The 13,117-nt window shown below is 36.6% G+C and overlaps 1 protein-coding gene across 1 annotated transcript in view; it reads right to left on the reverse strand.

Annotated features, from left to right (window-relative positions):
- Window positions 1-459: 459 nt before the first annotated feature.
- Window positions 460-13,117, reverse strand: part of LOC127131869 (uncharacterized) — a 131,657-nt gene continuing 118,999 nt past the window's right edge. Inside the window, exon 2 of the mRNA XM_051060759.1 lies at window positions 460-471. Within this exon, the coding sequence (XP_050916716.1) occupies window positions 460-471 (12 nt within the window). The remainder of the gene's footprint in view (window positions 472-13,117) is intronic.

Here is a 13,117-nt window from a genome sequence, read left to right on the forward strand (position 1 = left end):
ACCCCACGGTGAAACACTCGGATGACTAAACTTTTTCTCAAGCAACTCTTCCAATTTCTTCTTCAGTTCACCCAAATCTAAAGCAGACATTCAATAAGGAGCCATCAACACAGGACTAGTACTAGGTACTAAATCTATAACAAACTTAACCTCGCGCTCCGACGACAAATCACTGATATCATCTATAAACACTTCCGAAAAATCACACACCACTGACAGCTCACCAATCGCAACTTTGCTTTCATCCTTCATTGAAGATAATATCATAGAAAAACCAGCCTCATCCTTCATGAACTCATCCATTTTATTAGCATACACAAATTCTCCATCACTTGCATTAAACTCTGAAGGTGACACTGACTTGTCCAAAAACCAACACTCTTACAATCGGAGGCACGACGAACCAACTCCCCACACCTAAAACATCTCAGAGAAGCATAAGCCTTTCCCTCACTTGTTTCAATCCTGCTTCTACAAGCAAATAGTTAGAAAAACAAATGATATCGATAGTGTTTCACACACATGTCCTGTACTATGGAGCAAAAAACATGACAAAACCTGGTTGGACGGACCAACTTGCTCTGATACCACTATGTTACAACCCTAAACCCCTAAACTTCTAAATAACTCATTACACGATAATTTAAGGTGTCACCAACGACACTCCTTCGAAAACATATCAAATCATTTAAAACTACACAACGGAAAAACATTTTCATAACTTCATAAATAAGTTATAAACTCCAAAATTACAAAAGCAATCAACTTCAAAAATATAATGACTCCCGTCCCCGATGTTACACGATCAGAGAAGTAAACCATTAATGTATTATAAAGCGAATAAAAGAAAAGTGAAGAGTAGCTTCAAAAAGCCACCTTCCCACCCACCGCAACAAATATCACTCCTGAATATTTGCAAGATGTCCATGGTGGAAAACATGAAGCACATGGGTGAGAAACAAAATTCAATATAAACAGTGTAAAAAATGATAAGGTAGAGAATATACAACAAGCACACATTCATTACATGATTAACAACAACATAATCTCATATCCATTCTGTAACACCTCGAAATTTGCCCTCCTCTCTTGGGACTAGCTTGACATATTGCATTTCATTTTTAGGTCATTAGGCATTGCATATTTGCATATCATGTGGTTACATGGAGCAAGCCATCTTCCTAGGTCTTGATCAGAAGATAAAGAGGTTGAGGTGCAAGCCTAGGGTTTCATTGAATGAATCATTAGCCATCTGAGAATGTGGGGTCCAAATTAGGGTTTCATGGTTCCTCAAGGAGATTGATTATCATCTTGGCTGAAACGGTACATCATCATCATCATGGTTTTGTCATCACCAAGAGATTCATAATGCTTGATCAGATTCCTTGAGATTAGGGTTTTGACCACTGGTCAACCCTAATCAGCTGCATTGGGCCAATCAGGGCTTGTGAAGGAGATGAGGTTTTCAATGGATATGGGGATCATTTTATGGTTGTATTGAGCTTATGGAAGCTAGGGTTTCATCATTGAGCCATTTCATCAGGAGTTTGAGGCTCAATTTGATCAGTCAAGCTGAGATTCATCTATTAGTCAGAAAAGTCAACTATGGTCAACTGTGCCTGAATTGATGGATTTGGAGGTGGGAGAGAGTTAGAGACACTTCATTCATGTCTAAACAAGTTTCATTTGACATTTCAAAGATCAAGAATAAAGAAAATAAAGTCAGATGAAAACTTTCCAAAAATGGAAAGTGACTTGTAATTGAAAATTGCCAAAAATGGAAAGTTTTTCTCCTCAAAATTACGTGTCCAAAAATGCTTCAAATGAAAATTTGTTCAACATGAAAGTTGTAGATCTTGCTCTCACCTTTCCAAAAAGTCCAAGAACATGAATTTCTCATGTGTGGTTGACAAGTTATGGATTGATCATTGTCCAAGAAAGTTGAATTTCAAAGTGCCATAACTTTTGAATGGAAAGGCCAAATTGGGTGATTCTTTTTTGAGCAAACCACATTTGACATGTACTTTCATGATGCATCATCACATTTCATCAAAAATCATCATAGCAAAAGTCCATTTTTCAAGTGTTCATTTTGTATTTTGGTGGGAAAAAAGGTGTTTTTGAAAAATACATGTAATTTTCACTCAAAACCATTTCCAACACATCATAAATAGAAAATTGGACTTGTTTGGATGGCATTTGCACTGTTGCATTGACTGCATTTTGAAAAGGTCATTTTGGCCAAAACACTTGAAATTGCACTTTGCTAATTCACATCATTTTTGTTAATCTTGATTAGCACACATGGTATAAAGCATTAACCATAACTGTTTCTCCTAATGACAATCTCATTTCTTAGATCTAACAGAAAATCACCAAAATTCTCTCAATTTTCTTCAAACTTTTTCACACTTTTTTTCACCATTTTTATTGAAATTCATCATCTATCGTGCTGGTTTTTGTTTGATCCATCTTCTGCAGGTACTTGTGAGGAACTGTTGCACAAAACATTGGCAAAAGCATTGAGAAATCGCAGCTGTCATCATCAAGTTCATCCATGGCATTTTGAGCATTCTTGGATCTGGTGCATAATTGAGCTGAAGTACTTGCTTCATTCACTTCCTAGGACATTAATTCGTATCTGTTTCATCAATTCAAGCTTGGAAATCATCGAATCCAACACTGCCATCTCCAAGAGGTTAGAATTCGATCTCAATAATTGTCGTAATTGTGATATGCGTCCTGTAGATCGTGGATTGTAGAGTAGCATGAACTTTGAATCGTTGAATTTCATTGAGTATCGAGTGAGAAATCTGGAATTGAAGTTCGACATGTAAATGTTCTTTTGATCGATTTGAATTTGTTAGTTTGAATTAGGAAAAATTAGGTTGATATTCATGATGTGTGTTGAGAGATCTTTCCAACGGTGTATGGATTGTTGAATTTGATGATGATTTGTTCATGCTGGATTTTGGTGATGAATGTCATGAAGAACGCTTCAAAAATTTCCAGAATAGGCTCATAGATCCAAAACGCGTGTTACTGTTCACGCTGGGAGTGTTACCGCGCGCTTGGCTTTTAAAATTGGACCACCGTTCGATCCTGCTGTACAGCAGTTTCCTTTTTGCCTTGCCAATTTATTTTCCTTAGGCTTCATGATTCTACATGTCTCATTCTTCATTTTTTATTTTCTTTCCATAATCAAAAATTCATATCTCCTTCAATTTTGATCCAAATTTGATGCAATTTTTTGCATCCTTCTCCTTATGATGAGCTTGATTTTATGGTGATTTTTAATAATATTGTGCACGTGTAATTTCTGAAAATGCTTAGGGTTTGCTTTGACATGTCATTTTGTGCCCCATGCTCACTCTTTTGCTCATAAAATGATGATGCTTCATTAGAAATTCATGAAATTTTTTGTGCTTAAACTAGACTCATTCCTGAGCCTTTTGATATGTGGTTTGTAATTTTTGAGTTCCTGGATTGAGAGTTATGACACGATCTTTAGAGGTGTTACATTTTGTGCCATGCCATGCTTTGTGCAACTTCTTGATTTTATTTGCAATGCTTATTGAACTTGAATTGAGCTGGATTTTTGCATGAGAATAGTTGTGAATGTTGAGAATACATGTGAATGTTTCTGGATTTTTTGAATTCATTTCTTATTTGATTGGGATTTTATTTGCTGTTTAGTCATTTGTTGACTTTTTGTGATACATGTTCCCATTTGATTTGGGAAATTCTGGTTATTATTTGGATGGATGTGAAACTTGACAGGTGTATTGTAGACATTTTGAAGTGCATCATGGTTTTAGTCCCATTCATTTATCATGTTTTATTCCTGTTTTATGATTGGTGGAAGTTGATGCTTGTTTTGATGCCATGAATGAGCTTGCTTGAATTTGTGTTGACTTCATGAATTTAATTTCCATACTTCCTCTGGTCCAAATAGCATGAAATTTGGTATGTTGCTCATTGAATTTGTTCTATTTAAGCTTGAATTTTCTGGGAATTTATTGAGCTATTTTGGTATTGGTTTGATTGTGATCATTCTGTTTGTTCCAATGTGATTCCAAAGTGCATAGTTTGACATGTTTTGTTCATAAAATAGATTTGGTGCATAGTTTTGATGTGAGACCAATTGGACTTTATTCTGGAGTGATTTATCTTGATTCTTGTTGAGTTTCACTTGCTGTTTTAAATTTTTCATCTCCTTTGGACCCTAGGCTTGTCCTAGTGGTCTTGTTTTTCATGTTTGAATGTGATTTTCAGGTTGAAGAAGCAAATGCTTTAAGGAGATTAATTCAAGTTGATTGAGTTTGGTTTATATGCTTGTTATGAACTAACTTGGTTTATTTTGTAGGATGCTTGGCTCACTTGAGTTGATTGTGCTTGGCATAGTGCATTGTCTGATTATACATTGTCTGTTGATTCTTATCTTGTCTGTTTTGACTTTGTGATTGGTATACTGATTATATTTGATTGATTTCAGGTACATTAGTTGCTATAGTTCATTGTGAACTTGCTTGTGCTGCTGCTTGGTTTGTTTAAACCAATTGAGGTAAAATCACTAACTCCATGTAGTTTGGAAGACCTGGCCTGTTACTTGGCCAGACACCTGTCTGAAGTCCTCCTTAAGAGGCGATGCTTGTGCTTGTTTACTTTTGTCCCCAAGCAGGAAAAGACCTTTGATAAGGCAATTGGCAGAACACAAGAGATATGCAACCTATCTCCTGCTAGTCTGTGTGTCTTCCCTTGGCTCACATTACATGTTGATGCCTTGTGGATCCTAACCCAAGATCCATGTACAGTTGTACAGTTGAGTCAGTGTCATAAGTGTAGAAGGGTTCACACTTTCTGGACCCACACTTCTTTGTCTGAAGCTCTCCCTGGCAAGGGATAAGAGCTGTGAAGTCTCAGCTTCACTCACCTTTCATCAGCTTCACCCTGACTCTCAATGTCAGGGTTAAGAGCTAACATCACCTGATACAGTTGACTTTCTTTGGCAGTCTAACCCTTGTTTGAGCCCACTTTGTCTGTATATAGTGTGTGCTAACTGTGAATGTTTGCTTTGTTTTGATTATGATTGCATGCTTTGCTTTGCCTGTTTAGGATTAGCTTGCTGCCTGAGCAAGTTAGGATAGAAACCGTAACATAGGGATGATATGCATGATAACATCTAGGCTCGAGTCCAGCTCCCTAGTAGTGTGTCTCCCTTTGTATCTGGTTAGAATTTCTTTCCCGTTCAGGGGAACTACGTCGCCCTGATCCTCATACCAGATGAGGTACGTAGGCAGGAGACCGTACGAGGTCTCTCCGGGCACCCTTTTCCTTTTTTGTGTGTGTTTTGCTTGGCAGCTAGCAGGCTCGAGTTCCCGACTCCCTGTTAGTCTGTGTGTTCACCTTTTTTTTCTTTTGTGTGTGTTTGCTTGACAGTTGCTAGGCTCGAGTTCCCGACTCCTTAGTAACTTGTTGCTTGTTTCCTCTTGTTGTGTGCTTGGAGTCCGGTATAAGTCCATCAAGTGGCATCTGGTTTCCAGTGTGGGTTTGTTTGGTTCGGAAGCCGATATAAGTCCAGCGATTGGCATTCGGGTTCCATGTTTGCCTGTGTGTGTCTTGTTTTGTTTCGGCGTGCGTGAGCCGAACTACGGTAGCTCTGATTCTCGTTCCAGACGAGATACGTAGGCATAGGATGCGATATCCTAGCGAGCCCGTTCCCCTCTTCCTCCACCTGTGTTGTCTTCAGTGCGTGTGTGTGTGATGTTTGTTTTAGCAACCTTAACCTATCTTTCTGAGTGTGGATCCCGTCGAGTACGACGGATGCGTAGGGGTGCTAATACCTTCCCTACGCATAACCGACTCCCGATCCCATTCTCTTTGGTCACGAGACCATGTTCTTTCCAGGTTTACTTCGAGCGTTTCCTTTCCCTCTTTTGGGATAAATAACGCACGGTGGCGGCTCTGTGTTGTTTTTGTTTTAGCCCGCCGGTTGTTTTTCGCGGATGCGACACATTCATATCAAAATGTACATATTCTCAGCCAATCAACAACATCATGAATAATCAACTACATATGCAAACATGTATGCAATATACTCCACAACTGACTCATTATGCATGTGGTACCATTTATGAACACTCGGGTTCATCTCACTCCTGAATCCCTACCATAAGACCAAAGCACACCAAATCGTTACCATCAACATGGGTAACGCTTCACCGATCCCCATCTTGAACCAGCTACTCGCTCCTGAATCCCCACCATAGGACTAGAGCACACCAAAACTGGACAGAAGTCCGTACACGATGACACATGACTCTCAACAACATGCATTATCACCGAAAGGTTCACCAAAATAATCACCATACATTTATCACGTGATGCACAACATCATTCACCATACTCAACAATTAATCAATGTTACAATATTCAATAAATAACACCAAACATCATAAACTCAAAAAATTCATATTCATAAGCATTCAATCATGTTAATTCATTATAACATCAATGCAATCATTAGGCAAATACAATGATTTGTTAATCAATCATACGTGTCATCACATACATTACTACAATAGACCAATGACTATAAATCAAATGTTTCACCAAGCACTACCATGAGGTAAGTCTGCGCTTAATCTTTCCAATGCTTCAAACGACGTCTCATTTAGACCTACGCAACGAATGTTAAAGCCAAAATCATCGAACAATACAACAAAGGGTAAGGCAGAATTTTTCACAAATCGGCCTTTAACAATCGATTGTCATAGGGTGACAATTAGTTTTCACCAAGAGAATTTTTCTACTGACTTCCCAAAACAGGAAATTAATCGATTGTACCCCAACAATCGATTGTAATGTTAATTTTTTTTCAAAATATGAAAGCATTTAATCTATTGACTACATGTTGCAATCGATTTACAACCTTATTTTTTTACAATTTCAACTAGTGAAATCGACTGCACTGTAATGACAATCGATTGTCGTTACTAAGTTTTCTAGAAAACCTAATTTTATTAAAACATTCATCATATCGTTCCTCTCTAAACCTCCATAAATGATGTCATACCCCAAAATTTACCCTCCCTTTTTCCTTTTTTGCATATCTCATTTGCATACATCAAATCATATCATGCATGGCCATTGTATTTGGTCATGGGATCACAATCATGGCCACATTGTTGGTTTGTATCTTAACATTAGGGTTTCATCTTATTTTGCTTGTCAACTAACCCTAACTTAATTGAGAGATGGTACTTTTTTATTCTTGTTACTCATGTAGGTGATCATGCTTCAAATAAAGGCAAGGAAAATGTCTTTTGGTCAAGAGAAATGCAAGTTTGTTCATGGTGATTCAAAGTGGTTCATGTGTTTATTTCCATGCCACGTCACTCAATCTTCAAGCTACTTTTAAGATCAACCAAGCCCTAATCAATTTTTCATTAAGGGGTGCTCATTCCATCATCATTATGGTTTAAAATGCAAGAAAACATCAAGTTGCACAAAAGGGTGCAAGGTGGTTTGACCTAATTTGCAAGTATTCCATGCCTTTGGTCCAAATTCCATAACTTCTTTAATATTCATCTAAATACCAATATTATTTGATCCAAATGTTCCTTTTGGGATCCTCTACAACTTTTATTCAAGGGTCAAACATCAATTCAATAATTAAGGACCTCATTTGTGCAAAGGACCAAGTTGCCAAAATGGGCCAAAACCTTTCCATGACCCCTACTTTTCACCCTTGCCATTTTCAGCTCAAGCACTCTTTTAATCCCATTCTTTTTTAATCTTGTTAAGCTTATGTCAAATATCATTTGACCCAAGTTTGGATCACAATGCATGAGGGAATCAAAAGTTATGGTATCATCAACTTGGGACCTCAAATTGACCAAACATATTGCAAACTGCTTTACCAATTGCCCAACCTAAATTTCAGGTCACAACCTCAACTTCACAAGCATGGAACTTTCACCTCAAAGCTCATTTTGACTTGATTCTTTTTGCATTATGTTCTATTCCATGAAGTGATCATTTGGCTCAAAGAAAATTGGAAAACACACGAGTGGATTAGATTTGACCTAAGCTTGAACATGGTGACCTAAACTCTATTTTGTACCGTGACCTATAATGTGGAATCATGCCTAAATCAACTTGGGACAACTTCTCACGCGTGCAAACTCATTTCCCATGACCAAGCGCATCCGATGACAACATGAAATGACTTGCAAAGCTCCAAAATCACGAGTTTGGCACCAATTTTTCACACGGTTTGGATCTGAAATTTTGAGAGTTGATTCACATGAATTCATATCTATTTCACACGTATTTGAATCCTAACACATTCCATATAAATAGAGTAAGCTTTTGCCTTCATTTGTAAGCTTTGGAAGCCAAAGAAACTCTGAAACCATTGAAGCCTGATACCTTAAATAACTAGTCACTCTCTTTTTCGATTCAAGCCATTTTGATGCCATTTCTTTGCCCAGGATCCTTCATTGGAATCATCTGAAGTTGCCTGAAGCATTAACGTGGTATGAATCCTCCTGTAATCTTGCTTCCGGATCCACCATTTTTGACATCTGAAGATTCAATCGAAAAGATAGATACGAGTTACCATTTCAAGCAAACAAGTTCTCATACGCTTCACCTTGTTCCACTGATCAAAAGCCCTCATTTGCTTGGAATTTATTTTCATATTCTATCATTTAATTTTCATTTGAATAACTAGGGTTCTTCGAGTTCTTTATCAGATTCTCCCTACTCCGAGCCAATCAATGACTCTGATGCAGGGAGACATGAACGATGAGATGTTTAGCAACTGAACCCATGCTTGATTCATGTTAAAAATATGAGTTAGTGACTTTGCATAAATCTGAACCTCTAGGTTGAAGACAACCACGCTTCCCTCTTGTATCAAACATTTCACTCCAAAATTCAAATATCAGACCAATCATGTGCTGGCGCGTGCTTTTTTCAAATTGTTTTGTCCGTTGTGATCCGGTGCAATGATCCCTTCGGTGAGTCCATGTTGACTTCAATTCCTGGCCATGTGATAAGCTGACTAGACTTTAGTAGTCAGATCTAGTGGCTCTTTCTTTTTCACTTGTTTTAATTTTAGTTTTATTTTGTTTTTAATTCCTTTTTCTTTAAAAAAATAATTAAAAATAGCTCCTTATTTCTTTTTAATTCCAAATTTTTATAGAAAATCCCTAAAAATATTTCCTATTTGATTTTATTTTCAAACCATTTTTAAAATAATTTTTTGAATTTAATTCACATTTTCTCTTATTTTTCATTTAATTTTATTTTCACATTTTTATTTTAATCATTTTAAAACATCTTTCATCCCAACTTTTGAGGTTAAATTATTTATAATTTTGTTGACCTTCTCCATTTTTATTGGACTTTTATTTGATGTTGTGACCCCTCTTTGACATTTCTCTTTTATTTTCTTTTATTAACGATTTTAAATTCATTTTTTTCTTTTTTATGTTCACTTGATGTTTTGAGTTGGATTGATTGCTTGGTTGATGATATCTTCCATATCTCAAATCATTGATAGATGGACTTGAGGTTGATTCAACCTTCTTTGATCAAAAACTATTGATAGATGATCATGAATCATCTTCAATACTTTGCATAAATGATAAGTTAAATCTCGATACACCATATTTTGAGTCCTTTGATTTGTAGATAGAATGATCCCTATGTGATTGCCTTGATTCTCTCTTTCACTCTTTTTATCTTCATCTCTTTTCTTCTTTAATCATTGTGTTACATGTTGTAGGAGATTAATTTTGTGTTAATTCTCTAACATGTCTGACACATACATTGTTATTGACCGACGTCATATAGGTATGACTTCTACATAGGACCGACCCAATTATATCGGAGACCCCATTCTAATTACAAAAATATGTCCAATTTTTTTAAACATAATTATAATAATTAAAAAAAATATCAAAAATACATTTATATATAAATTAAAAATAAATGTAATTATAATTATTTTGAGTTTTGATCAATCTTGATTTTTGTATGTATTGAGTTTTTATCATAATATTTATTTCGATTATTGAGTTTTTCTAATAACATTTTATTTATTTTTATTAATATTTATAAAAAAATTGAAAATTTCAAAAATTTGGGTCCTCTAATATTTGGGACCCTGTGCTACAGCACATGCTGCACATGGACAGGGTCGGCCCTGCTTCTACATAAGCCTACTTATGATTGCTTAACATAGTGCTAAATTGTCCCGACATAACTAATTGACCACTAACTCCTAACATTACTTTGTGCTCTTTACATTATTTCCATTTTATTCCTGCCACTTAATTCAAGTCATTTAGTTTATGTAATTTAATTTTATGTCATTTACTTAATGCACTTTAATTTCATGTCCTATTAATCATCATATCATTTCATACTCTACTCATCTTGTCTTATTCATCTGTTGTTTCTTATCTTGTTTGGTTTATTTGCTTGTTAATCTTAATGAATCAAAATATGATAAAGTAACTGGTACATAATCTTAACCTTATGTCTGACCTGGAGTGTTGAAGATCTCTCTGGACTTTGGAATTTGACTTAGGATTTAGGCCATTTTCTTGAATTTGAGTGACCTTGGACCCATGGACCTTGTGGACACTTTGACTTGCCTTTGTTCCTATTGAGCTTTTGAGCTTGTGTTTTATTTCATCTGCTTTATGCCTCTTGCTTATTGCATTCATCTTCTTAGGCTTAACACATATTTACACCCACAAGGCTTTCTCTTGGGCTACCTAACAATGAGACCTTAGGCTAGTTTTTTATGATCATACATCTTTGTCTACTCATCAATCCTACTCATTTTATTTGGCTATATCAAATTTATATTTGATCTACTAATTACTTCCATTTGTTACATTTCCCCCTTGTCTTTATCAAGTAACCATAAGTCCCTTGGTCACTTGATGTGACTTGCCTTTGTCACTTTGGAGCTTAATTCTTCCAACAAAGATCAAGACCCTCAGTGGACTACAACTTTCTTCAGTAGCCAACCATCTGAATCATCCCCACAAGTATCTTTGGGAATCTGCCTCAACAACACGTTAGTCTTTGACTAGGATTGTATGCCATGAGCCTTAAGCAATAGAGAATTATGAGAGGGGATTTTCCCTACACTTGTCTAGAATATATCTGAGTACGGGACGAATGACCCAGTTGCTCAGAGTATTTTCCTCTATTCATAGACTAGTGCATTTCTAGTCAATTCACTAACAAGTCTGCAACTAGCCTCGTGGCTCCTCTTATCTCTATTTCTTGGTTTTGACACCACCTTCTTTTTGGGATACACCTTATGACCATTCCCCCATTCTTGGTTATGACACCATAATTCAGGGATACACCTTCTTGGTCATTCCCCATTTCTTGGTTTTAACATTTTTCCCTTACCATGTTAGACACAATGCTTTGGTAAGACCCTTGTCATATAAGTCTCAGGCTTTGACAAGTTCCTGTTTTTCTTCCCTTACCATGTTAGAGCTAGTGCTTTGGTAAGGCCCTTGTCATGTGAGTCTCAGGCTTTGACAAGTTCATTCTTTTCCTCCCTTACCATGTTAGACCTAATGCTTTGGTAAGATTCTTATCATGTGAGTCTCAAGCTTTGACAAGTTCCTGGTTTTTCTTACTTACCATGTTAGACCTAGTGTTTTGGTAATACCTTTGTCATGTGAGTCTCAGGCTTTGACAAGTTCCTTATTTTTCTTCCTTACCATGTTAAACCCAGTGCTCTGGTAAGACCCTTGTCACGTGAGTCTCAGGCTTTGATAAGTTCCTGCTTTTCTTCCCTTACCATGTTAGACCCAGTGCTTTGGTAAGACCATTGTCAAGTGAGTCTCAGGATTTGACAAGTTCCCGCTTTTTCTTCCTTACCATGTTAGACCCATTGCTTTGGTAAAACCCTTGTCATGTGAGTATCAGGATTTGACAAGTTCTTTCTTTTTCTTCATTACCATGTGAGTATCAGGCTTTGACAAGTTCTTTCTTTTTCTTCATTACCATGTTAGACTCAGTGCTTTGGTAAGACCATTGTCATGTGAGTCTCAGGCTTTGATAAGTTACTTATTTTTCTTCCTGACCATGTTAGACCCAGTGCTTTAGTAAGACCCTTGTCATGTGAGTCTCAGGCTTTGATAAGTTCTTGCTTTTCTTCCTTACCATGTTAGACCTAGTGCTTTGGTAAGACCCTTGTCATGTGAGTCTCAAGCTTTGACAAGTTTCCCTTCTCTTTGGTTTGAACACCCCCTAATCATATCTTTTTATCAGTCTCTGTTCTCCGAACTACAGAGCTCTGACTTCCTTATTGCATTATGAGGATACGTAGGGATGGGGATGTGAATCCTTGGCGAGCACCTTTCTCCATCCTTCTTTCCTCTCCCCCTTTATTTATTTGGTTCCACGAACTATGAGGCTCTGACTTTTTCATTTCACCATGAGAATACGTAGGCATGAAGGCCACAATCCTCCTCGAGCACTCTTTTTCTAACCCTTTTTCTGTTTTGCAGGTACATGAAGATTATAACACCCATCCAAGCAAGAGCATTCAAAATGGACGCCTTGGAGTACCATGGATGTGAAGGGTTATAATACCTTCTTTTTGCATAACCAATTCCTTACACATTTCTATTTTTCCCTTTGGGTTTTATCGGTATTTTCCCATTCCCTCTCTTTTGGGATAAATAAAGTTTGGAGGCGACTCTGTTGTACCTTCGAGCATGCGATGCATTCAGTGGGCATATTTCAACTAGCTTCACATGACCCCAATCAATTCCTCCAAAATCAAAAGACACAAAACATGAATTTAACATTGAATCATATTATCACAACCATCAACATTTTACAACACCTACTTTCATCATGATTAATACCAATTCACCAACAATTTCAACAACAATTTCATCATAAATCATGAATACAACTCAAGCATTCAAACATTCATTAATGAAATAATTTTATACATGCATATTGATGATAATTCAACATAGACTAGGTCATAGAAACACATGTAGACATATAATCAACCAACAAATTCTAGATTTCTATCACAGAATAATTCATCAAAGCA

The sequence above is a fragment of the Lathyrus oleraceus genome, chromosome 3 (assembly GCF_024323335.1).
Source record: "Lathyrus oleraceus cultivar Zhongwan6 chromosome 3, CAAS_Psat_ZW6_1.0, whole genome shotgun sequence".
NCBI classification, from domain to species: Eukaryota; Viridiplantae; Streptophyta; class Magnoliopsida; order Fabales; family Fabaceae; genus Lathyrus; species Lathyrus oleraceus.